The 27012-nt window shown below is 49.2% G+C and overlaps 9 protein-coding genes across 9 annotated transcripts; 6 read left to right on the top strand and 3 right to left on the bottom strand.

Moving 5' to 3' along the window:
- Window positions 1-866: 866 nt before the first annotated feature.
- DFL_001919 (uncharacterized protein) lies at window positions 867-2752 on the top strand (the record flags this gene model as incomplete). The annotated part of the gene is made up of 3 exons (XM_067630623.1): window positions 867-924; window positions 998-1238; window positions 1318-2752. The coding sequence occupies 3 exons, from the start codon at window positions 867-869 to the stop codon at window positions 2750-2752; spliced, it is 1734 nt and encodes a 577-aa protein (XP_067493249.1).
- Window positions 2753-3158: 406 nt separating this feature from the next.
- DFL_001918 (uncharacterized protein) lies at window positions 3159-5003 on the bottom strand (the record flags this gene model as incomplete). The annotated part of the gene is made up of 1 exon (XM_067630622.1): window positions 3159-5003. The coding sequence occupies one exon, from the start codon at window positions 5001-5003 to the stop codon at window positions 3159-3161; it is 1845 nt and encodes a 614-aa protein (XP_067493248.1).
- Window positions 5004-7286: 2283 nt separating this feature from the next.
- Window positions 7287-8475, top strand: DFL_001917 (uncharacterized protein; the record flags this gene model as incomplete). Its single annotated transcript, XM_067630621.1, has 6 exons — window positions 7287-7481; window positions 7537-7723; window positions 7857-8012; window positions 8092-8116; window positions 8191-8291; window positions 8357-8475. The coding sequence occupies 6 exons, from the start codon at window positions 7287-7289 to the stop codon at window positions 8473-8475; spliced, it is 783 nt and encodes a 260-aa protein (XP_067493247.1).
- Window positions 8476-10831: 2356 nt separating this feature from the next.
- Window positions 10832-12069, bottom strand: DFL_001916 (uncharacterized protein; the record flags this gene model as incomplete). Its single annotated transcript, XM_067630620.1, has 2 exons — window positions 10832-11929; window positions 12004-12069. 2 exons carry the CDS (start codon window positions 12067-12069, stop codon window positions 10832-10834), a joined length of 1164 nt encoding a protein of 387 aa, XP_067493246.1.
- Window positions 12070-12917: 848 nt separating this feature from the next.
- DFL_001915 (uncharacterized protein) lies at window positions 12918-15536 on the bottom strand (the record flags this gene model as incomplete). The annotated part of the gene is made up of 1 exon (XM_067630619.1): window positions 12918-15536. One exon carries the CDS (start codon window positions 15534-15536, stop codon window positions 12918-12920), a length of 2619 nt encoding a protein of 872 aa, XP_067493245.1.
- A 428-nt stretch (window positions 15537-15964) lies between these two features.
- Window positions 15965-16410, top strand: DFL_001914 (uncharacterized protein; the record flags this gene model as incomplete). Its single annotated transcript, XM_067630618.1, has 3 exons — window positions 15965-15967; window positions 16050-16130; window positions 16222-16410. 3 exons carry the CDS (start codon window positions 15965-15967, stop codon window positions 16408-16410), a joined length of 273 nt encoding a protein of 90 aa, XP_067493244.1.
- A 911-nt stretch (window positions 16411-17321) lies between these two features.
- DFL_001913 (uncharacterized protein) lies at window positions 17322-18359 on the top strand (the record flags this gene model as incomplete). The annotated part of the gene is made up of 1 exon (XM_067630617.1): window positions 17322-18359. One exon carries the CDS (start codon window positions 17322-17324, stop codon window positions 18357-18359), a length of 1038 nt encoding a protein of 345 aa, XP_067493243.1.
- A 502-nt stretch (window positions 18360-18861) lies between these two features.
- DFL_001912 (uncharacterized protein) lies at window positions 18862-22584 on the top strand (the record flags this gene model as incomplete). Its single annotated transcript, XM_067630616.1, has 7 exons — window positions 18862-19031; window positions 19113-19225; window positions 19302-21640; window positions 21704-21779; window positions 21840-22123; window positions 22393-22494; window positions 22576-22584. The coding sequence occupies 7 exons, from the start codon at window positions 18862-18864 to the stop codon at window positions 22582-22584; spliced, it is 3093 nt and encodes a 1030-aa protein (XP_067493242.1).
- A 3100-nt stretch (window positions 22585-25684) lies between these two features.
- On the top strand, window positions 25685-26455 carry DFL_001911 (uncharacterized protein; the record flags this gene model as incomplete). Its single annotated transcript, XM_067630615.1, has 1 exon — window positions 25685-26455. One exon carries the CDS (start codon window positions 25685-25687, stop codon window positions 26453-26455), a length of 771 nt encoding a protein of 256 aa, XP_067493241.1.
- Window positions 26456-27012: the final 557 nt, after the last annotated feature.

Raw genomic sequence — 27012 nt, 5'->3', positions numbered from 1 at the left:
GGATTCGCACAGGATAGAGGGGCTGTTTCGTATTATTCCAAAGGATGTATTCGGTTCCAGCTCTGCGACAATAAGGATCAACGAGGCTGTAGAGTTTAGGGATGTCGAGGTTGCGAGGGACTATCGAAGGGATCTAGATCTACGACAACGATGGCGATGCTGATTAAAGGAAAGTGGACGAACAGTCAGAGGTCCTGTGAGGGTAAGATGTAGGGAGGTCGTGATCGTGTCGTGCCGGTGGGACTTCTGGTGGTATTTCGTGAACGCGAAGGGAAGTGCGTTGAGCCTGCTCGAAGCAAGGCAGCAGAGACAACGCTTGATTCAGGCAATAACAGCCACGAGAATCGAATCCCCAATGCATATAGCTGGTCAATCGCCCTTGGGAGCATATTATATTTACACATCTTGCATCCCGGTATCTTCTCCCACGAGACTTAAACATCACTTCCTCTCTTTCTCATATTATATTGTACTCGTATATCTGGATTCGTCGAATGCAAGGCCCAGCTCTTTCCCGCTTGTTATCGATAGGCCAACCCGATTGGACTGCCGGGGAGCGGCTTTCAGGGGACCGCAACTGGCGGATGTCCGTCTTCGATTTAGCCTAAACCCACCTGGTCCATCCGCCGGGGTCTTGCCTCTGCGGAGACACTGTTCGTGGACCGGCTATATATCATACCGCAGCGCTCTTGCTTGAGCTTAAATAGACGGGCGGTCTGCGGTCCAGGATTTATATTACCTTTCGATGCCATTCAGCAATTTTTTTTTTATTTTTTTCCTTCTCTCTTTATAATTATAAGTTGATATAAAATTTATCTTTTTAGTGAGAATTCCATCTCGGTTCTCTCGTAGTTTTATCATTAGATATGGCGGATTCCAGTCCGTTATATCTGGGGTTGGATCTCTCCACCCAACAGCTCAAAGGTATTCCTTTTTTCTCTACACTACAAGATGGAAATATTATAATATACAAGTGCGTGTATTAACAATATTCCAGTTCTCGCCGTTAAATCAAACTTGGAAACCGTCTTTGAAGAAGCCGTCTCCTTCGACGACGACATACCCTCGTATGGCGTCCGAAAAGGTGTTTTCGTCAATGAAAAGGATGATGAAGTCTTCGCCCCTGTCGCAATGTGGATCGAAGCCCTCGACCTTCTCCTCCAGCGTATGAAGGACAGAGGCTTTGATTTTTCCAGGGTCAAAGGTATCAGCGGGGCCGGCCAGCAGCATGGCAGCGTGTGAGCCAACCCACCTTGTTGGATTTTGAACAAATACAACGCGGAATTGCCATCATCTTGCTGACAACGTACGGATCAGATATTGGTCTCGGGGTGCGGAATCCATTCTCTCGTCCCTGTCGACCGAAAAATCCCTTTTGGATCAATTGTCCCCCAAAGCCTTTAGCTGGAGGTTCTCTCCAAACTGGCAGGATCACAGTACTTCCGAACAAGTCGCCGCCTTCGACGACCGTGTCGGTGGCGACGATTTACTCGCCAAAGCCACGGGTTCGGGCGGTCACCACCGTTTCACCGGTCCCCAGATCCTTCGTTTCGTTCAACTCCATCCGGAGGAATACGCCGCTACGAGTAGAATATCCCTCGTATCCTCCTTCCTGGCCTCTCTATTTCTTGGAAAAATCGCACCGATAGATATATCCGACGTCTGCGGCATGAACCTCTTCAACATCGAGACGGAATCCTGGGACGACAGACTCATTTCCCTCGCCGCATCTCCCTCCGGAACGGATGCTACGGCTACAAAGGCGCTTTATGAGAAACTAGGAGAGGTGGAACCCGACGGTGGTAAAAATCTCGGCCCGATATCTTCGTATTTTGTCAAGAAATGGGGGTTTCCTGCGGATTGTGCTATCATTCCCAGTACGGGAGACAACCCGTCCACCATTCTTGCGTTACCGCTGCACCCTCAAGATGCTATTGTGAGTTTGGGAACCAGCACTACCATCTTGATGAGTACGGAAAAATATTACCCTTCCCCGGCGTACCATATGTTCAACCACCCGACTCAGCCGGGATTGTACATGTTCATGCTTTGCTACAAAAACGGTGGTCTGGCACGGGAGGAAATCAGAGATGCGGTCAACAAAGCCAAGGGCGTCAACGATCACTCTTGGGCACAGTTTAACAAAGCCGCGGTTGAGACTCCGATACTGGGGAAGGCTTCTCCGAATGATAAAGCAAAGGTTGGATTCTACTTTCCATTACCGGAAATCGTACCGAACGTGCAAAACCCGGGGTTTTATAGATTCGAGGTGGACGGTGCTTCGAAGAAGGTTGAAGAGTCGGAAGGGTGGGATATCACGACCGATGCGAGGGCCATTGTTGAATCCCAAGCGTTGAGCATGCGGATCCGAAGCGCCCCGTTGTTGGATCCCAAAAACCCACAGCCGAGAAGGGTATACCTCGTCGGAGGCGGGAGTAGGAATAAAGCCATCGCCCATGTCTTGGCGGACGTGCTCGGTGGCATCGAAGGCGTCTACAAGTTGGACGTAGGGAACGCTTGTGCGTTAGGAGCGGCGTACAAAGCCTTGTGGGCGGTTGAGAGGCGAGATTCCGGGGAGCCGTTTGAGGATTTGATCGGTAGCAGGTGGAACGAGGAAGGCAAGGTGGAGAAGGTCATGGATGGATACAAGAAGGGGGTTTGGGAAGCCTACGGAGAGGTCGTACGGGCCTACTCGGAAGCCGAAGGGAGGGTTCAGAAGGGAGAGGTCAAGGGAGATACCTCTCTGATATAGATGCGGACCTGCCATCATGATAGGATATCGCTAGTTATTAAATGTAGAATTATAAAAGTTCATTCGTTGTAATATCGACTGGCTCTCATCGAGCCAACGCACGCTGCCCGAAGGAGATATATATACATTTTTTAAGGCCCCTGCCTGTGGGCCCTGATTAAGATAAGGCGGATTGACCGAAAGAGAGAAAAAAGACTTTTCCTTCCTCCCTCCCATGAATGCTCCCGAAAGTCCTCTCGTTATGCGTAAAAACGTGAAAACCAAACTCCACAACTCCGGTATGATGTCGCTAGAACGTGCAGGTAAAAAAAAAAAAAAGCGATTAGAAAACATCGATTTGCCATCACGGCGACGGACGAAAAACAAGCAGTAGAAGACGAGGACAGAATAAGAAGGGACGTGTATATCAGTCAAACCGGACAACGATCAGTTCATCCGCCTTTCTAAGACCTCCCAACCTTCCATAAAGGTTGAGTGGCGTGCACCGATCGCTCCTATCCTTCGCAAAGACCACCCACCCGCAGCCAACCGCAATAGGAGCACAGTCAACCGTCGGATTAGGAACCCTCGCCCTCGCTTCTCGGGAACGGAAGGAAACCTCCGCTGTCTTCGAGACAGCCGAAGAGCTTAATACGTGAATCGACGATGTAGGCTGCAGCCACTTGGCGTTCTTGGCGCCCTGCGATGAGACGTCGGCATCGCTCTCGAATATGGAGACATTATATAGGTTTGTGACAATGCTGGGGATGCTCCCGATGAGAGTTAACCCTCGTTGTTGGTGGTAAGCATGAGATCCTCGATATCCAGCCCTCATTTGTTCAGCATTGACCCTGACTGTTGAAATAGCAAGACAGTCGTGGAGACGATTGGAAGCCAAAGTTGTGGAATCCATCGAGATGGGGATATGCTGTCTGGAAACCTTCGGTGTTGTCATGAAAGCCGGGCGCCAGGTCAAGCCTGTGACGGTTCCATCCGCCAGAATACTGGCATCTAGCTTCCACAACGCTGTCGCTTGACGGTGTTGGATGAAATCATTATAGATTTCATCGTAACGAAGATTGCAGCAGAGGTCGACAGTGACCGTTTCACCCTCGGCATTTCGGGTCTCGGTAGCTTGGAAGAAAGTGAAAAGAGGCTTGACGCTTTCGGCAGCGACGGAGTCCCGAAAAGGCGGCATCGAAAGGTCTGTCTTCTTTAATGAAGCTCCGGTTTTGACATCGACGATCTGTACCGACGAAGCAAAACTGATGAATAGATGGCGCCCCGCGACGTCGGCTCCCAGGGCTGAGATCTCCTTGTGGGCGAGGTATGCAAAGGTTGCCAACGATTCCGCAACCTTATCCACACCCGCTGTTTCGTGGACCATTGGCCACGACGGGATGATCCGATTGAAGAATGCGATGTTGTACTTATTCCTCGCCCCCTTCTTGGAGTATGCGAAGTAATGCTCGTTGGCGTCGAAGCAGCGGACCTCGTCGTCGATCGTCCAGTTGCATATAACTTGTCCAAGATTCGATGGATCGAGCGAAATGATAACCAGCGATTGGTGAACTGCGGTCGGGGGATTCGAAGATCGTCTGTTCAAGAAATCCCTGAGTCGCTGAGGCACGCCACGGGGATTGTCCTGCAGTTGAATTGTGGTTCTCGGATGGCTGGCAACCATCATGAAAGGAGGTAGTTGCTTCTGGCCGGTCAAGAACTTGTCGCCTCGGTCAGCGGTTCTCGGGATGAAGATGTTCCATTTGTTATCTTCGTCCGGGTGGACCGAGTCGAACAAGGGATCAATCCCGATGAGGTCGATGTGAATCTCCTTGCTGCTCTTATTAAGGCATTTGAGGATTAACATCGACCGTTGGGATTGTTCACCGTCGATGTGCGAGGGTGACTGATAAACTAGGACATTACCAACGACACCCCAGCCCAAGTAGCTTGGATCGGTGCTGCCTTTCGCAACGACAAGTTTCTCGACCCTAGAGGGGTCCTTTCGTATCCATCGCGACGTTCTGGCGATGAGCCGGGTCAATTCGACGTTTCCAGCCGCCGGGTTAGAAGATTCCGGTACTTTGTCGAACAACATCTTAAGTACGAATCGACAGACGGAATCATCCGTAAAGAGACGGTAGAATCCTCTCGAAACCAAACGACATCTTGCAATATCGAATAGATCCAGATGGGGAACTATGAGGGTCATTACATCATATGGAAGCTTTTCCAGAAGTGTTTTGGGGTCAGAATTTGAAGTCGAAGTCATCTTGGCTGTTGTTGAATTCGAATGAAGATGACGGTGGAAGAATGCCCGCCCCGTGTGTGGGGATATTCGATATATGTAATGAGAAGCGTATAGACGTATCTACGTTGCACACCAACTGTTCTTCTGCTGAAGTCGTATAGAGAGCCTGGGGATATATATTATCCACTCCCACAAAATCACACAGCCCAGGAACTCGAACAACGGTTTATATCTCCCTACGATATCAAAATAAAATCACACGCAGAACCAACGGAACGGTCGACCCGGTCCGTGCATAAAGGGCTGGTAACTGGCGTGGAATTCGACAGGGATAAGTACCGACCGCTGCTGCTGTTCCAGGGTATTGGGCACCTCGCGACTACGAACAGGAAGTGCGTTGGGTTGTTGCAGCCGGTCGCAAGGAAAAGGTCGCCCGCGCGAATAATGCTCTTGGCTCCGGCCTTGTTGTCGAATTAGGCGCTGCTAGATGCCTGTTTTTGTGATTGCAATTGCTGCAGTCCGTGGGTGATATTCGAATTGGAGGTTTAGAAAATACTAAAAACGAGGTCTTTTATTGTCGTCCAAAGCGAATTAACTTTGACCGCCAGTTGTCCAAAGTCGAATTCGAACCCCGAGTCGTCCAAAGTATCTGCCCGGTGTGTGTCAAAGCAAATCCCTTTGGAAGAATAACCTGTCCACGAAGCTTCTTAAATACGGATGCCATGGGGATTCACCCGCCGGATTATAATTAAGAATTCGTAAGAAATGTCGCACCGTCTCCATTTACTTTTGAAGAACTGTGGCCGAAACAGTCGTTCATCTCGTAAGGGAAACAAAGGCGAGCTCTCAAGTCGCACAGAACACCCGCGAGAAGGATCATGCGATATGCTGGCTGGTCAAAAGCAAAAAGGGTCTTCGCATGCTCCGGGATGAAAATTTTTCTTCACATGAGAGGTCCAGAATTAGGCTTCAGGATGCGGTCTACGACGGTCTGCCCGCATGAGGGTGATCGAAATAGCGTATAGCGTCATCTGCTGCAGTAGCGAAAGTCCGGGGAAAGGAAAAACTTCACGAAAGCTGGTGTTTTGTGGGGCATCAAGCTTTGAGAACAGGTAGGTTAACAGGGGCCGGGGATCGAGGAACAAGGCGTCACCTGGCGTGATCCAAACCCTTTTCATGTCAGATCTGACTCGAACCTAGCAAACCTTCACAGAATAAAGTCGGTGCATTGGGAACCAACCGAGTAAAATAAAAATCGCATTCGAAGGGTCAGCTGGAGGAGGCGCTCTTCTGCTGGGCTGCGTTCGGAGGCCCAATACGATGGAACATTTAAGCATTCGACTCGATTTTTTTGGTGCCCGAAATGAGGGGCAGAGGTCACCGGGCCAGCCTTCGGTTGCGTCTTATTACCTAACCTTTTGTCATTTCGTGATGAAATCGTCCCCTTTCACCGACGGCCAGGCCAATACCAGACAGCCGGTGGTCGATGGCGGATCTGTGGTGCTGGGTCCAACCCTTCCGCGCTATTGGCAGTTTGCCTCTGGGCAGAGATGTCGCGAAATGACGTGCCAACAGCCAACCATACGATCATCTCCATGCCAGAGCTGATTTTGAAAACTCGACCACGTTGTCGAAACGTGCAGAGCGATAATTCTCAGAAACATGGCTTCTTCGTGCCCTGCGACCGCGATCTCGGTATAGCAGAATGCTCATCTCGTAAAGAATATGATATAAAAATTCGATCACATCCGACAGGTTTGAAGGGAAGCCCGTACCAAGGACGTCCAAGAAAGCTTTGGCTGGGTGCCAAGTCTGGGGTAAACCCGTCTCGATTCGTTGGCTCCGAACAGACTTACACAGGAAGAGAGTCATTTCGGAGGGGTCCAAGGCTGGATTTTATGAAAGAAACCAATGGGTATCAATATGTCTGTCCCCTCGGAGTAAAGAAATACCTCGACGGGCCTGCGATAGTTCGCAGCCATTGGCTCAGAGCCAGCAGTGCGTCCAAGCCTGATCGATTAGTTGAAAGAAATATAATGATGGTTAAAATAAAAATCGCCAAGGCTGTATCGATATCAATTGCCTCCGAGGGAAACGTATTCGGTGCTGGGTGAGGCCCTTTCGAGGGCTGACGAAGTGCTCCGACAGCATGCTGTCGGCTCGAGTTCTCCAGCACACCGGTTCGTAGCGACACGGCAACACAGAGGTCAAAATTCATTTTCCAACGGCCCGTGCTCGTTAACGTTTCGACCTCCACACCGCTGGAGACCAAGACTCAGCCGACGACATCACATCTTCCCAGCCATGCGCCCCTCCCTCCTTCCAAAGTCTCTGCTCGAGACTCTGACGATTGGGAGACCTGCATATGCATGGCCCACCTCGCGTAGTATCCCTCGCATCGTTGTGCCCAAATCATCACTACTGCAGGCCATTCGTCCCTTTTCTTCACGTCCGGCTGTACGGGACTGGGTCCCCACTCCGTATGTTCATGAAACAACTGTAAATCTACATATCTCCTGATAACTCGATCGAAGGGTACTAACCAATCATCCAGGCTGGCGGTTGGCACACTTATGACATCTTCTCCCGGTTGCTCAAAGAAAGGATCATCACCCTGAACGGTCCCGTCCACGATGGTCTTTCCGCAACCGTAGTGGCTCAGCTGCTTTTCTTGGAGGCTGATAACCCGGATAAGCCTATCCATCTCTACATTAATTCTCCGGGAGGGAGTGTAACAGCAGGTAAAATTCACCGGCCGCTTCCGTCTGAATGCTTCCCGAACTCGATTTCTATCCTTGCGTGACATGATAGGCTTCGAATTATCCATGGGCTGGTGATAACGAGAAAATTGATCTTTTATATATCGTATTTTAGGCCTTGCGATTTATGATACAATGAATTACATTCAATGTCCTGTCTCGACGATATGTATTGGGCAGGCGGCGAGTATGGGTTCTCTGTTACTAGTTGGCGGGGAGAAAGGCAGACGCTTCGCTCTCCCTCATTCGAGTGTTATGCTCCACCAACCAAGTTTGTCCCCCTCTCCTCTTATTATACTCCCATGAGATCTCTTATCTCGGATATATATATGCTAATCGCCTTCGTGCAGGTGGTGGTTTCAGCGGTCAAGCAAGGTATGGGATGCAAGCATGTCCCGGTAGCAATGATGAACGGTTCGGATTCCCACCTAATCTAACATTTTGAACAGCGACATTGCGATCCATGCGAAGGAGATCCTTCGGGTACGGGAGTCGTTGAACAAGATATACCAAAAACATCTTACAAAGCCGCATACGCTGGATGAAATCGGTAAGTTCACCACCGTCGTTCTTTTACATCCGAATCTCTAACTCGGGCCCCTTGAATGCTTCCAGAGAAAATCATGGAACGTGACCTCTTCATGTCAGCTGAAGATGCCTTGAACATGGGTCTTATCGACGAAATCCTCACCAAAAGACCTGGTTCTGGAAGCGAGTCTCTGGATAAGAAATAATCAAACTCCCTTCGAGCCCACGCTCTTGAAAAAGAAAGGGCGCCAATCTACTCCGTGGAAGGTACAAGCTCGACCCGGGCGGCGACTATCGGCGCGGCTTTCAATTGTCGATGTCCTAAATCATCGTATCGCTTGAGACTAGATCTTGCGAAATATCTCACGATTAGGGATGGAAGGGATGTGGAATGCTAAAAACGCCGCGTTCGTCGACGACACGAGATCTTGATCCTTCTCGGAACCCCCGCCTCAAGATCCCGAGATAGGGATTTCTAAAGTGTATTTTAATCACCACTTTTTCTCCATACTATATCCATTTACCCTTGTGTATCTTTCCTCTCCCTTCCCGCACAGGAGAGTAATGGTATATCTTGGATTTAGGTACCACGAAACCATCCTTTTCCGATCAAAGTTGTATCCGTACGACTTGTGAAAATAGAGGCACATGGAAGCATTATTCTGTCGTCCTTTTCCCTCGTACAACGTCACCCCTTCCAAGGGGGAACAAGATGAACACCTACCTATTACCCTTCCGGTTTATTTTTTTAGTGATAAGGAACCTGCGCAACAGGATTTAAATCTCGAGTTGCACATGTTGCGATTCTTGAGAAGTCCCGCCGATCACCGCATGCGGGCACGGCTGCGGCTTGAGGACGGGGAGGGATCTAGAGCTGGCTTCCCGAGCAGTTTTCCGGGGTCGCATTGCATCTTTGCATATGCATTTTCTTAAAAAAAAAAAATCAAGCTTTTCTTTTTCACTTGATAATCGCAGCCGTCGAGACCAACCCACGGTAACGTTGCGTTTGGAACCTTGCATCGAACTTCCTTCTTAAAACCGCTATAAAAGGGAAAAGAAGAAGAAATGACCGCGCTGTGCCTGCCTCGAGAATTCCCTCGTGGTTCGATGCCGGTGATAAAAAAAACCCCCCAGCGTTTTGAAAATACGGATACATTTTCAACCGGTCGGCGACATTCGCATATGCTGCTGCATTCCATGAGGATTTCCAAATGGGGACCTTACGTAACGATATGTGTAACGGAAACGCCGCAGGACTGCGCTGCGTCGTGTGAATAAAAAAGTGAAGATTGCGATGAGACATTTGCAAAAAGGCAAGATTATCATTTGATGGGCTTCGACTCATTATATCTGAGCCGCATAGGTACGGTGATCATCTCGCGCGGACGTCCGCAATATCCAACATCGACAACACCTGCAGGCGCCTCGCGTGCAGACCGACCCGCGTGATACCTTCCGACTTCAAACTTCCTACCCTTTTCGAACCCGGCTCACCGAATGAATCGCTCGACGAAGCTGCCCGATCGATCCTAAAATCGAGCCCGGTGCGACGATGAATAGATCGGCCATCGCGACGTCAAGTTGTTGTGGGCGATCGACGCAACCCAAAGGACGATTGGTTGCGATCCGCAGCAAATTCTCAACTTCCAAGTCCGTAGTTCGATGGTTTTACGCACAGGACTTGGACTTGGACAGGGAGTGACTCTCATACCGGATTGGGGCTTGGTGTTCTCATTATCGTCGCGATATCGATTTCGTCCGTGCGGCATGAACAACCGAATCGAGAACCGACCGGGTTTGGGTACGAGAACAAGTTTATCACAGTTCTTTTGATAATCATACAACCCCGATTCGAAAGGAATATACCAGATGCTCCGAATTGATTTTAGAACCCCGACTGGATCCGTAGAGGGTGCCCAAGTCTCGAGAGGTGGCCACGGGACGAGGCTTTTCATAGGATGCAGATGGGCTTGCCGGCATATGAAGTATGTGTTCGATGCAGCCTCCATGCTGAATTACTTAGGGTAACTAGTATAGTTTTTGAAGGAGTACTCGAGTCCAAATTTACGGGTCGGAATATAAAAATGGATCACTACGTAGAAGTCTGATTCCAAACCTAGTTCATAACAATATCATCAAGGGAGAAAAAAAAAAGTATATATTTTATAAAAAAAACCCTCATCAAGAAACAGCCAACCTTTTCCCTCGCGAACACCAACGTTAAAACACGGGCAAGAGAAAAAAAAAAGAACAAGCCAAGCTGGATGCACATAAAAGCGGAGAAGACTAAAAATATGTAGTCGTGAAAAAGTAGGTGGGAGGGAAAGGAAAAGAGAGCAACAACAGCAGAGACCGCCGACGCAAATTTAGAAATGTCCATGAAACCCGGGCAGGATGTGGAATGGGGTTGATGTGGGAAGTTAGCCTCTGAGGATAGCCTCTATGCTAACCCTGAGCGTTGGTCCACCACCAGCCTTGGTAGGCGTCCGGATGCGGGTTATACAGCGGTTGTTGGGGAGGGATGTAATAGGGATAGGGATAACCAACGGGACCGGGATAGCCCTAGTATCCTTGTGCCATTGACTGGTTTGGAGGGTAGTGTGGCTGATATTGCTGAGGATGCTGTTGCGGATGCTGCTGGGGATGCTGCGGGTGCTGTTGCTGTGGGTGCTGTGGGTGCTGGGGATACGGCTGTTGAGGCTGCATCACCGGCTGACCCTGCATGACTTGCGGCTGTGGCTGCTGAGGGGGGAGCTGTGACGTCCCTCCTGGGATTCCAGGTGCGACCGGTCCGGGTATTGGTAATCCACCGGGGATCGCCCCGTTGGCTGGTGCGTTCTTCCTATAATCGCTGAACCAAGCGTGTTTGAGGGCATCCTTTGCGCTAATTCTCATCTCGGGCCTCAACTGCAACATCCTGCTCAACAAGTCCAACCCAACGGGATCGATCTGCCTCAGGATCAATCGGAGATCTTGTGTGGCGTAGACGTGGAAGTTATTCCTATACTCTGGATACTGCGAGATCTGTGGCCACGATCTCTCCGAAGGTGTACCCATCAACCTGAAAATCTTCTGCAATTGGTCCTCGTTGGTGGTTCCCGGGAACAGTGGGCGGCCGGTGTACATCTCCGCCATGATGCAACCCGCGCTCCAGATATCGATGGAAGTGTTATAGGTTCTCGAGCCGAGGAGGACATCGGGTGCTCGATACCATAGAGTCACGACTTCATTGGAGAAAGTATTGACGGGGATACCAAAGGCTCTGGCGAGACCGAAATCCGCTAGTTTAAGCTGGCCCTTGGCATTAATGAGCAAGTTTTGGGGTTTCAAGTCTCGGTGGAGAACTCTGTTCTCGTGGCAGAATGCTATTCCGCAGAGGAGTTGGTACATGAAGCTTCTGATCGTAGCTGGGTCCAGGGCACCACGGTCACCGCGAGAGTCCATATACTTTTTCAGATCCTTGTCCATGTGCTCGAAGACGAGCATTAATTTATTCTCGGTGTGGATGACGTCGTGAAGGGAGACGATGTTTTCGTGCTTGAGCTCCTTCATAAGGGAAATCTCACGAATTGCTGTCGATGGTGTTCCCTCTTCACTATCGAGGTGGATTTCCTTAAGGGCTACGAGCTCGCCAGTTTGGCGATTTCGACCTTTGAATACCTGTGGTGGTAGTGAGTAATATAATTAGCTGATTGCGATTTTGGCTTTACGGTGGCGCTGGTGGGTCATCGTACAGTGGCATAGGTACCCTCTCCGAGCTTTTCCAGCTGCTGGAAAGAACTAGGATGTCTTTTCTCCATTATCGATCGGAAATGAATAGTACGGCCTCCGTAGGAAGTATTGACGGGAGCGGTGATGGCGATGTTTCGAGAGCCGGGTTTAGTTCTCGAGCGGATCGGGGGAAGGACAAAGGAAGAGTCGTTGCTAGCTACCAGAACTACGAAACGGGGCAAAGGAACGGAGGCGGAAGAGGAGGGGAATACGATGACGATGGATATCTCGTCGCCGTCGAGGCCAAAGGTCTTCCCCGAGATCGGTAGCTTTTGATGATGGCGGTGAGTGGCGATGGTGGTTTGCGAGGTTAATTAATGGCGGCGGTGTTGTCGACGGATGAGCGAGGTTGAGATTGAAAGGGCAGTCGCTCGCCTTTAAGCAATTTGCCCGTCCGCCACTGCTTGGCTTATAAGCTTGCTGCTGCATGCAGGATGATTCACCACCACCATACATAGACTAGCTCTAACTACGCCGACGGATATTACTACTATCACCGTGATCAAATATTAATCCTCATTACCGGTTCCCGAGCTGAGCTTAACCTCTAGCTTCTAAATTTGGCCTGTCCGGTCGCTGCAGAAGATTGGTTTGGTATGGCGCTAAACGACGCGCCAAGACGGGGCCTGGCCAGCCCTGTTCTGCAGAAGAAAGTCGACCTTGGTTGGAAGAAGGAAAGAAACTAAGATGCCATTCATCCGTGTCCGCTATGCCATTCGCAGTAGAAGATATAATATACATAATGTTGGGTGGTAATTTAATATTAAATGATAATACGAAGCTGCAAGGCAAAGCAACTTCCAATCTTGCCAATCATGCAGAACAACCGCTTGACATGGGAAATCCCATTCTGACCGAGTACAATATTCCCCCATCTTTACAAGAAATCCGATGCTCTTGCCCTGCCCCCCCCTCCGCGTCCGCTATCTCTAGCGGACTCCTTCCTGTCGATATCCATGCTTTCACGATCTCTTCGGGGTGAAAATGACCGTTGTCGACTATGATCTCGGGCTCGCCTAGATGGTTCCGGGCTGCGATCTCTCGCACCCCCTCGTCTCGGCGGGGACCTGTCGTCGTAACTCGGACTTCGGCGGCGATAGTAGTCCTTTCCCCGAGCTGGCGGTGGACTCCTGCTACGGTTTGGGCTCGCGCGTCTGTCTGTTTTCTTCGGAGGCGACTTCGACTTAGAGTATGACCGGCTTCGACTTCGACTTCGGCTGTCGTAGCTGTCGTAGCTCCTATCCCTACCCCTGCCTTTGCGGTCGCCGTCATCCCGACTGGACTTCGGATTCTTCTTGGCGTCCTTCGACCTTGACCTTGACTTCGAGCTAGAATAGCTTCGGGACCTCGAACTATAGCTCCTACTGCTCCTGCTGTAGCTACGGCGCCTCGTATTCCGTCCTCTGCCCGAGCTCCTGCTATCGTAACTCCTGCTCCTACTACGGCTTCTAGAGTAACTGTAGCTCCTTGCGCTCCTGGTACTCCGACTCCTGGAATAGCTGCTTCTGGTGTAGCTAGAGCTCCGAGATCTGCTACGTCCTCGTTCGTCCTCGTCGTCGCTATCCTGCCTCGGGACAGGCAAAGCAGGAACAGTTTGCTTCGGCATACTTTGGAGGAATTCGCGAAGGCCTTCCGTAACCGCTCCCATTCCGATGCTGGTGAAGTAGTTGATCGCAAATCTAGTGTTTCGAGGATTATCACGGGGGAACAATCCTGCGAAGCTCTCGGCAAGGAATGGATCGTTCAATCGTTCGACAACCTTCTTCATCGTCATCTGCTCGGCCAAGTCCTGGAACAAAATCTTGATGAAAATACGGGAGGAGGAGGTTGTCTCTTCCTCGTTGAGATGGATGATGTTCAAGCTCTGCCAGCCAATGGCGTCGTTCGCAAGCTGATGACCGAAGAATCGAGCGATATTTCGGAGACGGTTGATCTCATAGCGGTGGATCGTTTCATAGTAGTTTGCGAAAGACTTCTCAAAAAGATCTTGCCAGAGACGGTTGAGTTTGCAGAATCTCTCACCGATGTTGCCGTAGAATTTCGCATAGGTACGCTCCTGCGAACAACACTCAACAATCATAGAAACTAACTCGGGTTCCTGGCCTGGCGGTAATGTGATTTTCATGAGCTTGTGGCAGCATTCCTCAAAGTCGATAGAGGACATGATGGTGAGGTATATAGTACGTCGAAGGTTGACAAGATTCGTATTGCTCTGGTCTTGAATGAGAAGCTGCTTTTCTTTCTCGTCCTGCTCTTCGTCCGATTCATCATCGTCATCATCATCATCATCATCTGAACCATCCTCGCCTTCGCTACCAGATTCCTCCCCAAGGATTTCTGCTCTTGTACGCTTGTAAAGGATCTCGTGCTCTTCGTAATGAGGGTCGAATTTGAAGACGTTGAGGGTATCTTGTGATTCGATAGAGTCGTCGCTGAGGTTGATCTGGTGCGTGATCTGGTCCTCTTCCTCCACGAGATCTAGTTCCTCACGAACAATCGGGTTGTCTTTGTATTTATCCCTTCTGACTTGGAACAAGACTTCGATCATATACTGGACACGCTTATCGATCGAGGATTCGTGGAGGATACTTCGGAAAGCATCGTAGATAGCTTCGTTCGCCTTGGTTGACATTTCCGCTAGATATGCACCAACTTCCCTCATGAAGCCAACCGCGATTTCAACAGAGTCGTCCGTTGGGTTTTGCATCAACAATAACATGAGAATTTCCAGGGCCAGGAGCTCGTGTGCGACTTGCTGGTTAACCAGATGGGCGATAAAAGTTGTCGAAGAAAGGCACACCGCCTTGTCGTTTCGCTTGAATGCCTTCCTGAACTGTATCACCAGTCTCTTAACCAAAAGCTCGCCGACTTGGGGTAGTTTCGTATTAATGATCGCAGTCATCGCGGCATAGACGGGCGTATACGTTAAAGCTGCGGCTTGAGCCTTCATGATTGACCGACAATAAAGTCCCCTCCCACGGATCAAATTCTCTTGGAACAAATCGGGAACGATGCTCTTGATATTCGAGGTGTTGACTTTGTTGATAAGACCGTTGATCGACTTTTTCAGCTGTTCCCAGGCCATTCGCTGATACTCCTTCGAGGTCTTATCCGTAATCTGTGACTGCAAGGCCCGAAGACGTGCCGGAGGTATATAGGTACCTCCACTGCGCATGGTGAGCAACTTTTCATATTCGGCCTTTGGGTCGAATGCTGGTTTTGCTGGTTCCTCCTTCATCGCTGTAGAACGCGCCTCGAGCTGTCGGATGCGCTCTGCGGCGCGTTCAGGGTCGACATCCGGCAGACCAAAGTCATTGCGCATACGGCGAGGTGGTGGCGACCGTCGCCGTCCATCGTCGCGTGGAGGGGAAGTCGGAGAACGGGATGTACGTTTACGTTTCGAAGATGTCACCGGTGGAGGAGTCGGCTCTCGTGATTGTGGCGAAGGGAGGCGAACGGCGGAGTGGACGATGATCTGGCCGCCGTCCATGTCCATCTTGAAGATTTGTAGAATGCCCGTGCCGGATACTCAGATCCTCTACTGCCCAGACTACTCTTCTTTCCAGCGGACCGCGATGGTGGTGATGGGAACTTTTTCAAGGGAGATGATGGATGGTGTCGTGAAGAGCCAAGTCGAGTATAGAAAAAGTCGTGTGGTGTGAGGCTTGCCTTACGAGCACTGAATATCTTAGTGCTAGAAAATGCGCTGATTCCGGCGCTTCAGCGTAGAATTCATCACCAGTAAAGACCAGGGTCAAACGCGCAACGTCGCCTAAACAAACCAGTGTCGGTGCAGCTGGGCACACTTATCTCCCCTCGTGCTGGTTCTTGACATAACCAAGTCCTTATATCTAGACCTTTCACGCCTCGCATTTCCACAGTTCTATAATCCACCTGCTCTGCATCCTTCAAGCTATATTCAAGATGGTATCCCACCTCTATTTATCTACTAGGTCTCCGTTTAGGTACCTTCGGCAGGAGTGGCTAACATGGCTCATGCGTATCACAGTTGGACAAAATCGCTGGCTTAGCCATGCTCCTCATCGCGTCTACTGTTTTCCTCTACTACACCGTCTGGACTCTCCTCACTGTACGTTATACACCTCATATGGAACCTCAATTGGAGAGCCTTGTACTTCAGACGAATGGGTACCCGACTAACACACGACTGTTTCCCTTAGCCATTCATCGATGAAGACCACCCGATACAATCGCTGTTCCCACCACGTGTCTGGGCTATTAGGATACCCGTTATTCTTCTCCTTATTATCAGTGCCGTCGTAGGTAGCTTCTTGAGTGTGGTTATGATCAATTCGGCAAAGAAGAAGAAGGCGAAGAAGGCTGCTGCCGCTGCGAAGAAGACCTCCTGAGCTGGATGAGACATTTTTCGAGATGCGAAAGATGCGGATATGTACGAGGCTCCAACCCGACAATTAGGTCGACGTGCGCTGGAATGTGGAATTATTGAATGATTTGTAGATATCTTACTGGACAGGACCAGCGGACCTGTTGCAGATTTCGACGAAAGAGATACCATAGCACATCTTTGTTTTTTTGTTTTTTTTATATTCCGTTTTGTCCCCCACAGGATACCTATATCGGACGGTTCAAGGGTGGCTAGTAGCTGTTCGTCAGGAACGGTACATACTTCTTGCGTACATACGTTACCTCGGGACCTGTCGAGCTTCAAAACCTTTCGCAGATGAAACCGCCAATTGCTATCCGGCTAACTAACAACTGTGACAGAGAGGACAGTTCGATACAAGATGCTCGCCACCTGACTTTTCGTACTAATATAACCAGGAGTCACCTCTGCATGCATTAAATTATTCCATCGACCAAATTGAGATGTTCCAGCGCAGCTATGCATAAGGCGACCCTCGTCGGGATGTTCTGTGTGGACCCAGCAAGGTCGTGCAGGCCGCGCTAGGACAAGATGGGATTAATTAGCCAACAGAACAGCGCTTTCCACGTCGCGCGTGTCTTCAAAAATATGTTCCAGAAGATATTGCCTGAGAACAATATGACGCTCCATTTTTTTCCTGATCCGATTGATGCATAATTATAAGCACTCTGCTTGCTTAGTAGGCTGGGAATTATCCATAATTACCGTTCGATATATCATTCATTTATAGAGGGGCATATTTCTCCCCCATTTCTTTCCCCTTTCCATACACTGCTACTACTTTCATCGCATCTACGCTAGTACCCAAGCTACCCATATCATCGGTCTGAAAAATTATCTCCCGAATTTCCTGAGCTGAGCCAAGCTCTTTCCACCATGCCGTCGCGAACATCTACATCTACAATTTCAAAATCTAGGCCACATGGCCAGGTGCTACTACAAGGCGCGAACATCCTGCCGCCATCGCCATCAACTTCTCCAGATTCCTACCTCTTAGAGAAATACCGAAATCAAACATCACCCCCAGCCAAAAAGTTTCCTCTCAAGAATCTGCGTAGAAAGATCCCACAACCTAATTTACACGATGCTGCATCGATCCCTAGCATACGCCAACAGGGACACGATGGAACTGACGACAGAGAATCTACGAGCCTGGCTAGCCTTCAGGCCAAAATCGCCATTCTCACCAAGAATCTTAACTCGGCCGAAGTTGCGTTGAGAAAAGTAGGCGACGAGAGAGAGGAATGGAAGGAAAGGTGTAAAACGTTGGAACAGAGGGCCCGCACCGTGAACAAAGAAAACAGGGATCTTAGGATGCGAAACGCAGAATTGGAAGCGGAAATGGCACAAAAAAAGACAATTGTCGAGGAACCCAAAGATAGCGAGGAGGAAAAACAGAAAAAGAAGCGATCCCGTACCAGCGCTAGCTATAGCGAAGAACTTAAGGCGACTAGGGCCTTGATCTCCCACCACTGGAATATGCAAGCCGAACAAGCAACAAAGGCTGGAAAGAGCACCGAATGGTGCGATTGCGTCCCATCAAAAACACTCAGGGCCGTCTTAAAAGAAGGAAGCAATAAGAAATCGCCGTTGTTGCAGGCCAACGGCTTTGAAGATGTGGCAAAGGGTAACCCCAGCGAACTAGTTGACAGTGAAGATGAGATTGTCGACGAACAAAGGGGACAGTCTCAATCAAGACGTCCACGGGCAAACCCTGAGGTCCGTGATGAGACGAGACGGCAGCGGAAGGAGGCATTGAAGAAGAGGATCAAGGAAGTCCGAGGATATGTTGAAGGTTTAAAGAGAGAAAACGATATCCTGGAGGGTATCTTGGTTAGCGATAACCAGGTAACCCCCAGTGAAGATGCACCACGATCACGAAGAAACGACCATACGACGAAGAGAAAGCATTAAGCATTGCATTGCATGACATGACGTAGCATGGCGTATAGAATCGGCGTACCCCTGTTTTATTGTACCATAAACCTTTTGCACTTAGCGCTTAGCGTTTCTGCACGGAGCTAGTAACATCAACCCTAATGACAGCGTTTTGAATTCGATTTTTTGATAATCACAGATGTATATACAAACGGACGGCTTGTGTTGCCGACGTTGGATGTTTGAAGCCGAATAACTGCCCCAGCTTTTGGTAGACCGCCTGCTCTCTCTCCTCCTTCGTAACCAACCGGCCGTAACTTAGCATATACTTCCATTGTAGTCACCGGCCTCAACTTCTCGCTCAGCCAAACAAACTACCGACCACCGGTTACCACAATACCCTACTTCAGTTGCAAGACTGCTTGACTTCTTGAATACGCAAACCGTCTCCAGACTATCTTTTCCTTCCCTCTGTTGTAACTTGGCTTTCCCCAGAACTTACCTAACGTTGTACCTGTATCAATGAACATCTACCAACATGCCTGCAGTCGGTAGCCACCTCGATAAGCGGCTTCTGATTCGGGAAATCGAGGGCTCGTACCTCGGAACGACTTCCCATCAAGGCATCTATGGTAGCAGAAGCTTTGTCAAAAACCTCGATATTGTCAATGAGCTGTATGCTCATTCCGGCTGTGTCAATGCTCTGACGTGAGTTTGTACCTCGCCAATTGCAACCTACGTAATATATCAAGTTATCAAAACACTAATGTACTCCCCTCGCTAAAATAGTTGGTCGCAGTCCGGTAACTTGCTGGCTTCTGGAAGTGATGATACACATGTGAATATTCACCAACGGAGTAGCTCTGAATCTACGTTCAGCCATACTCACTCTATATCTACTGGTGAGCCCTAATTTATATTCCAACACCTATAATTCCGTATCGTAGCCCCACAAGCTTACATAAGGGTGTTTCCAAGGTCACACACAAAACATCTTTTCCGTCAAGTTTATGCCACATAGCGAAGACCGAAAATTAATCTCGTGCGCGGGTGATGGAGAAGTCAGGGTGTTTGACGTGAACTACACGGCATCTTCAATCGATAGTACCAACTCTAGCTTTGCCCATGCCGTACGCCAAACATCACGACTATCCTACGGGGAGACCAATACCCGTGTCTACCGAGCCCACCGTGATAGGGTGAAGCGAATCATCACAGAAAACTCACCCCATTTATTCCTTACCTGCTCCGAGGACGGCGACGTTCGGCAATTCGATATCCGTGCTCCGTCTGATCCAAGTCGCACGAGACTCGGACGATTCTCTCGCGACGATGACGACTACAGGGACGGGCCACGGCCCTTGATTTCGTATCGCAAATCTCCACTGGATCTTAACACAATCTCGGTTGCTACCTCACAACCCCACTATCTTGCCTTAGGGGGGAGCCATTTATATTGTTTCCTTCACGATAGGCGTATGCTCCGACAAAAAGACAACGAACCAATCTGCGTCAAGAGGTTTGCGCCTCGCGAGGATGAACCTTGGGCTGACAGGGGAAGCCGGGGAGGTCACATTACAGCATGCAAAATATCAGATTATTGCCCAAATGAGCTTGTCGTTAGCTGGTCCGCGGGAGGCATTGGAGGCTTCGACATCCACAGGTCACCTGACGCCCTTGAAGCGGAGCCAAAGAGAGAATCGTCAACTGTTGAAGGTGTTGGGTCTAGAACGAAGAGGGATTCCTCTGGCCTAGCTAGAAGCTCAGCATCCGGGTCGAGTCCGAGGAAGCTGAAGCGTAAACGGAACGCAGCGAGTAGGACGTCATCTATGGGCTCGGTTGAAAAAGCCTGGCGGGAATCAGTGAGCCCAAGGAGAAGTCGACCTTCGGATGAGGATACCCAAATTGAAAATCTGGAGAAAACAGCATTTAAGATTGCATGTTCATTTGTGGAGGCTCGGAGAATTATCTACGGGATCAAGACGCCGGCTCTGGTTACGGAGACCGTTCATTCGCACCCAGAAGCGGTTCTTGACCCGTTTACTAAGTGTTTAGATATGATGGACGACTATATCACTAGCCACGATACAAAAGAGCGAGTAGCATCTTCCTCCTCAACTTCGGCTTCGCAGTCTTCCGCAGCCATCCTCGAAACGCCCGTGCCTAGTAGCGAACAGTCACTCAAAAGACGTAGGCAGGAAGCCCGACGCTATGTTCAGGCGATGGGGACATTGACCAAGGTCCTAGTTGGGCCATCCGAGGAAAGCTTATCCGGAAGAACCGCTCTCTTGTTTGATGGTATCGATCGTGTTACTTCTGGAATGTCCTCCTGGGCTTACGATTACCTTGCCGTCCTCGTTGAATATCTCAAGTACGGAGTTGCAGGTGTCGAGCGATATTGGGATGTGACTACGCATGACGACCTTGCTGAAAAGCTAACGACGCTGCTGGAACCAGCCTCCGGTGACGAAGACGAACTCATCGACAGTATTGACCCCGACTTTCCCGGATTTTTGACGGAAAAGGCAGCCACACGGAGTCTCATGACACATATTTTGGCACAGGAACCCGGGTCGACGACTGTTCCTTGGGAAACTAAACGTCGCTGGGGGTGGGTGCATGCGCGTAGCATTCTCATGAAAGCCGGCGAAGGAATCAACTATTCATACATAGAATCTTCGTTCGGTGGACTTTCGGACCAGCAGGTTGAGATTGAAGATAGGATCGAGAAGGCATTGTTAAGCCCAAACAACGAATCCGAACGCTCTGTTCGACAAACCATAATGGACGTCGTTAGAGAAGATGGGGAATCGGAAGTTCCAGAATCTGGGTCCGACAGCGATGAAGAAATGGATAATGATCCTCTCGTTGTAATGGATGAAGACGACATAGAAGAAGAGATCGACGTCGGCGACGAGCCAGCAATCGATGACACCTCCTCAGGGGACGAAAGCGGCCTGGAAACCGTCGAAGCTGCGAGGACTTCTGCAATCCTTGACTCGATTCGTAACATGTCTAACACTGGCGATGAAAACGAAGACGAAGATGATAGTTCCGAAGATGAAGATTACGACGACGAAATGGATGAAGACGACGACGACGACGACGACGAGGATGACGAGGATGAGGATGAGGACGAGGACGAGGACATGGAAGCGAACGCGACTCTAGACGATCCCGAGGAACGGCGACGAGAAAGGCTACGGAATACAATACGCATTAAGAAGGTCACGAGGTACAATCGGAACAAATTGCAATCCCATGCACCTCTTGAGGAGAATATCCGATTGTACAGAGGCCACTGCAATGTTCAAACTGTACTTAACTTCTTCTCCCGATCCAACGACCTTGCGGACACGCTAATAACGAGTTTTATGCAGGTCAAAGACGTAAATTTCTACGGGCTACAAGACGAGTATGTCGTCAGTGGTAGTGACTGTGGACACGTCTTCATATGTGAGTGGTGGCCAATAGGGTTTTTACGATAGACCTAGAGCTAACTTTAGTGACTTACAGGGGACAAGGAAACGGCAGAACCTGTGCAGATTCTCCATGGAGATAGCTCCGTCGTCAACGTGGTGCAGGGCCATCCAACGGAACCTATGCTAGCAGTCTCAGGTATCGACGACACCATCAAAATATTTTCGCCCGATCGCCAGCTCCAAGAGCTTGCCCGAAAAGGCATTGGGATGCACAACGGCCAGCCGCTCGCGGGCCGTCAGCGATTCAAGGACAGGGAGACAATCATGGGCGATAATGAAATCGCTAGACAGAACGGCCTCAGCGACGCAGTTATCACGGTAAGCCTTCGGCGAGCCCTCCGAAACCGCATTGCGTTGAGTTTTGGGGAATGGGTTCACTTGCTCGGTGCCGGAGATAGCGATTCTTCTGAATAGAATGTCGTTTTCTTCCTTAATTCGAAGGGCTACCGTCTTACCTGTTTTTTTCCCTAAAAGATGGATTCATACCAAATGATTTTTTTTTCAGCAGCTATGGGCAACTAGTTACAAAACATTATTTCATAAGGAGAATATACTGATTCTTGTTTTCCTTGTGTTCTTGTATCTAGAGTTCTATGATTGCGCAGCTTGCGAGAAGTCTGCATCGACGTCAAATGGCAAACGGTCCGGGAGGTGCTGTCATTAATCTTGATCAGCTGGATAACTGTACGGTATGTCGAGAATCAGATATATAATGCAGGCCAAATGCGATTTTCTCTCGTCGGCTCGCATATACTAACGTTACACCACAGGTAATGTGACCTCTTTCTCGCCGCAGTCTAGGATTCGCTTGGGTTCTATTCTTTGGAGATCGGACGATTTTTTTTCTTTGGGTTTTGTTTTAAAAATTTACGATGAAAACGCTGCTTTTACGTCATTGGGCTTTCGGAATTTTTTTTTTTTTTGGTGGATGCAATTTGAAGTATCTTAATGGGAACAGGGTCAGTTTTTTTTATTTATATTTTTGCCGAATATTGATATGCTCGCAAATTCGGAATCATAAGATTGCACCCTGGACCAAGCCGCCGGTCCTGTATCACGATAATACGATCGAAAGATAAGAGTTTTCCCTCCCTAACTTGACTAGAAAAATTTAAGACCGCACACCTATCTGCGCTCGCGGAAACAATTCGTCTACGAGCCGCAGGTTGGGGCTGATGTCTAAGATACACTTCCCGATTCCCGTTACGTGAAAAACAATCGCCTGCAGTCCCCTGCATAAGTTGATTATCGAGTCTACTTACATATGCACGAAAGCTAGTGGTCCGTGTCAAAGGAAGCACATCGGACAAACCCACCAAATATCCTGCTTTTTTTTTTTTTTACGGAGCGGGGAAAGTCGAGGCTGCTTACCGTTGGCCTTCCTCCTACCATCAATCTAAAGCCAAAGGAGAACCCCCGGAACGCAACAATCTATGGGACATATGGGTATTAGTTTAATTGTTTTTTACCGCGCTAGCCGGAGTGTGTGATTTGAATTTGCGGCTTTTTTCTGGTTGGAGGTAGACGGTTGCGTGCATGAGCGAGAGAGGTAATATTTGTACGAAGGTTCTGTGTGCGTAGAGGGGCAGTGGGTTCCTTTGGGCTGTTTCGTGACATCATGTCCGAACTAGAGCTGGAGTTTTGGGCTCGAGGCCCCAAGTTATGTCGAACTTGCGGATATCAGAAAAGGAAACCGCCCGAAAAGGGAATAGGAATCGAGTAGCACAAAGCAGTCCAGAGCTCGTCAGGCTAAGCACAGATCAAAAAAAAAAAAAGGACACCACATCACTTGGGCGTTCGCCGTTAATGCCAACATTTTCCGACGCTTTTGCTCGCCTCTCGGATCGCGGAACAATTCGACCTCAAGCTCTTTTCCAAGGATTATCTTTACCAGAGATGATCTAGCTCGGAAAGCTGCCAATACGGAAAAACGGCGCCAGACCTAGTTACATCATAGGTGATACTTTAGCTGAAGCGAGAGGGAAGGCACTAGCAAATTGGGGCCCCCGGATCGGATTCGAGTCTGCGAGGGTGTCCTGAATATGCATTATCTCGTCACTACGACTGCTTTTTAAGGTTTCAGACACGATACGGAAACGGTACATCATTCGATGAAGCGGTGATGGACAATAATCCATCACTTGTAGAGAACTCTCGGCCCAAAAGCTCCATCTTGGCCTCGCTGTCTCTGGTGTATTGCCTGTGGTGCTAGTTCAGAACCGTAGAGCCTACTCTGGCAACTTCCACCTGGCATGGCTACAGAGGTGGGAATTTCGTATATATGGACCATGGAGTCGGACCACTTTTTTTTTTTTTTTTTTTTTGTTTCTTGAAGTTTCGTCGTCCCGCTCCTGTCATCGGTCGATCCAAGCAATTGGCATCAGCAGAGCCCTTTATACCGTCATTCGTATCGGCTTGGGCCCAGCTACCACCCTCGCCTTCAAGCCTTTTTTTTTTCAAGTTTTTAGTTAGTTCATTTCCAAATACCATATTTCTTCCAAAGCAACGTGGAGCCACAGCGGACCAAGCCCAAAGCTGTGTTGGATAACGGTCATATCACCCCACTTCTAGATAGCTACTTTCGAGCTAGCTCCCCACCTTGGCTTTGTGCTCCTGCAACTGCAACCACAATAAAAATTTCCCACCTGCTATAGGCCAACCAAAACAACAGTGCAGAAGTTTGAATTGCTAGGCGGCTACCAAAGTTTCGAGCTCGCCTGCCCTGCGTCTTTGAATCGAACTTTTTAGCTAGTCTGACCTAATTATAATCATTTTTGGGGGTGCATGTCAACGAGTCGAACAATTGTCGTGGGAGAGATACAGGTTGTCCTGTATATTGCGACAGATATACTTAAAGCGAAAGAGGGTGTGATTGCCATTGTCAGCTTTATCTAACACCACTACAGCAGCAGCAGGAGCATCGATCTTGCCTTGTGACTGGATTTCGATTGGTATATCACATTTTGCAATTGGTTTTGGAGAACCCATTTCCTCATCGCCCCCTCCACAGCAGCAGTAGCAAGCAAGCAAGCAGCTCGCGGTTTGCAGTCTGCAGTCTACATTCGGGTGCAGTTTGCGTTTTTCCTGCACGTCAGTCCGCCTCCCCCCCAAATTTTGAATTCAGGCGCAGAAGCAGCAACTTTCCCGTGCTTATCCGGCGTTCTATAATATAATCAGCGGGCAAGGGAGTTAGTTAATTCCTTAGCTACAGTATAGATAGGTAGTTTGGTACCCAGTGGCCTAGCGTCAAGGGTCGAGACGAGGTGAGTTATGTTACCTAATTACCTGCGGCTGGTTTCGTCTGATGTATCTTGGAGATATCTTGCAAAATGCGAATGTAATGACAATGATAATAACCTGTGCAAGTCAGCCGTCCTTCTAGAAGCTACCGTTGACAGCGCTGCACTTTCACCGGGCCAGCCAACCAGTGGCGAAGAGGCGTCCCGGCTAGGAGAGTAGTAGCGAGAGATCTTGCTGGCAGGTGGGATCGATTATATTGGATTAGATTGCATTCAGTTTAGTTGGGTGCAATTGACGACAAGTGGGTACAGTTGCAGCTGGGTGCGGTTCAGTGCCGACTCTGGGTGGACTAGCATAGTAACTGACCTAACCCCTCCACCGCTGGGCCACCAAAACTCAACTTAACTTTTGTCGAATCAACGTCAACGTCACCCTGCTCGCACATACTTACACTCGACTTACCCACATACATACACTCTCTTAAGCTGGCCCCCCCTCTCCCCACTCTCCCTCTATTGATTGCTCTGCCTTCATTCATTCCGATTCAGATTCAGATTCGATATCGACTCGATCCAATTCAAGCATCATACTTTCCTTATTTCCAAGCTTCAGATAGCTAGCAGCTTTCAATTTTCCACAATGGCTCATCTAAACGCCTACGCCTCCAAGGACGCCCTTGCATCGGCCCTTCTCACTTTCATCGTCGAACGTCAAAGCCATGCCATCAATCGCCACGACAGATTCCAGGTCGCAGTTTCCGGTGGTTCTTTGCCTTCCATTCTCGCCCAAGCTTTGCTCTCCGAAGAAGCTGAAGGTCAAATCGCCTGGGACAAATGGCAAATCTTTTTCGCAGACGAACGAGCTGTGCCATTAGACGACGAAGACTCAAACTACGGTCTCCTCAAGAAAGAATTGTTGGATAAGCTTCCCGAAGGAACTCCTCAGCCTACCGTCGTTCCAATCGATACCGAATACCTCGATGACACCCAGGAACTGGCAGACCAATACGAAAAAGCCCTCGTCCGTTACTTTGCTCCACGGGACAGCGTCTTGAAGCCCATCTTTGACCTCTTGCTCCTCGGATGTGGCCCAGACGGCCATACTTGCAGCCTCTTCCCTGGCCACGAGCTTCTCCGCGAGAACGATGCTTGGGTTGCTCCGATTGAAGATTCTCCAAAGCCACCACCGAAGAGAATCACTCTGACACTGCCCGTCATCAAGCACGCCATCAAGGCCGTATTTGTAGCCACCGGTGCAGGCAAGCAGGAGATCTTGAAACAAATATTCGGTGATCCAGAAGGAGGATTGCCATGCGCCTTGGTCAACCATGTTCTAGAGGACAAAGTCACCTGGTTCGTTGACTATCCTGCTGTCGAAGGCGTAGTTTATCACAAGAAGTCTTTACTTTAAATGTCTTCCCATCTCTTATCTATTATTTCTTTTTTTTCCTCTTCCTTCCCTCTTCCCACAGTTTCACGCTTTAGCGTAAGGGTTTTCCGTACGGAACGGCATATTTTTTGTTGTTGCCTGGTTGATCTATTTCTTCAGAGTTTGGTTTATCGTCAAATCTCACCTTGCATGTCGGTATCGTCTTCTCATTTTCCTTTGGTTGTTTCTATTCTAGAGAGACTCGGCTGGAGGAAACGGTGTCATTTCCCCTCCGATTCTCCACTGTAGTTAAGGCACGGCTCTTTCTTCATATTCTTTCATAAAACACTTTCCCCGCTCTATTCTTCCAACCATACCATTTTTATGCCCGTCTTTTTTTTTATGATCTGGCCTATGGGATGGGGGACTTGACGTCTTTTCAGCTTCATCTTCAATTCATGTCACCTTTTTTTTTTTTTTTTGGAAATCTCTATATGACCTTCGCTTCTGATCACGACGTCATGTATTCCCTTTTTTTTATTTTATTCTTTCTTGTTATGCGGAGCAGGTGGCAGCAAATTATTATCATGTCTCTCTTG

The sequence above is a fragment of the Arthrobotrys flagrans genome, assembly GCF_004000055.1.
Source record: "Arthrobotrys flagrans strain CBS H-5679 chromosome Unknown unitig_3, whole genome shotgun sequence".
NCBI lineage: Eukaryota > Fungi > Ascomycota > Orbiliomycetes > Orbiliales > Orbiliaceae > Arthrobotrys > Arthrobotrys flagrans.
The sequence above is the reverse complement of the archived record's forward strand: the minus strand, read 5'-3'. Positions and strand labels throughout refer to the sequence as shown.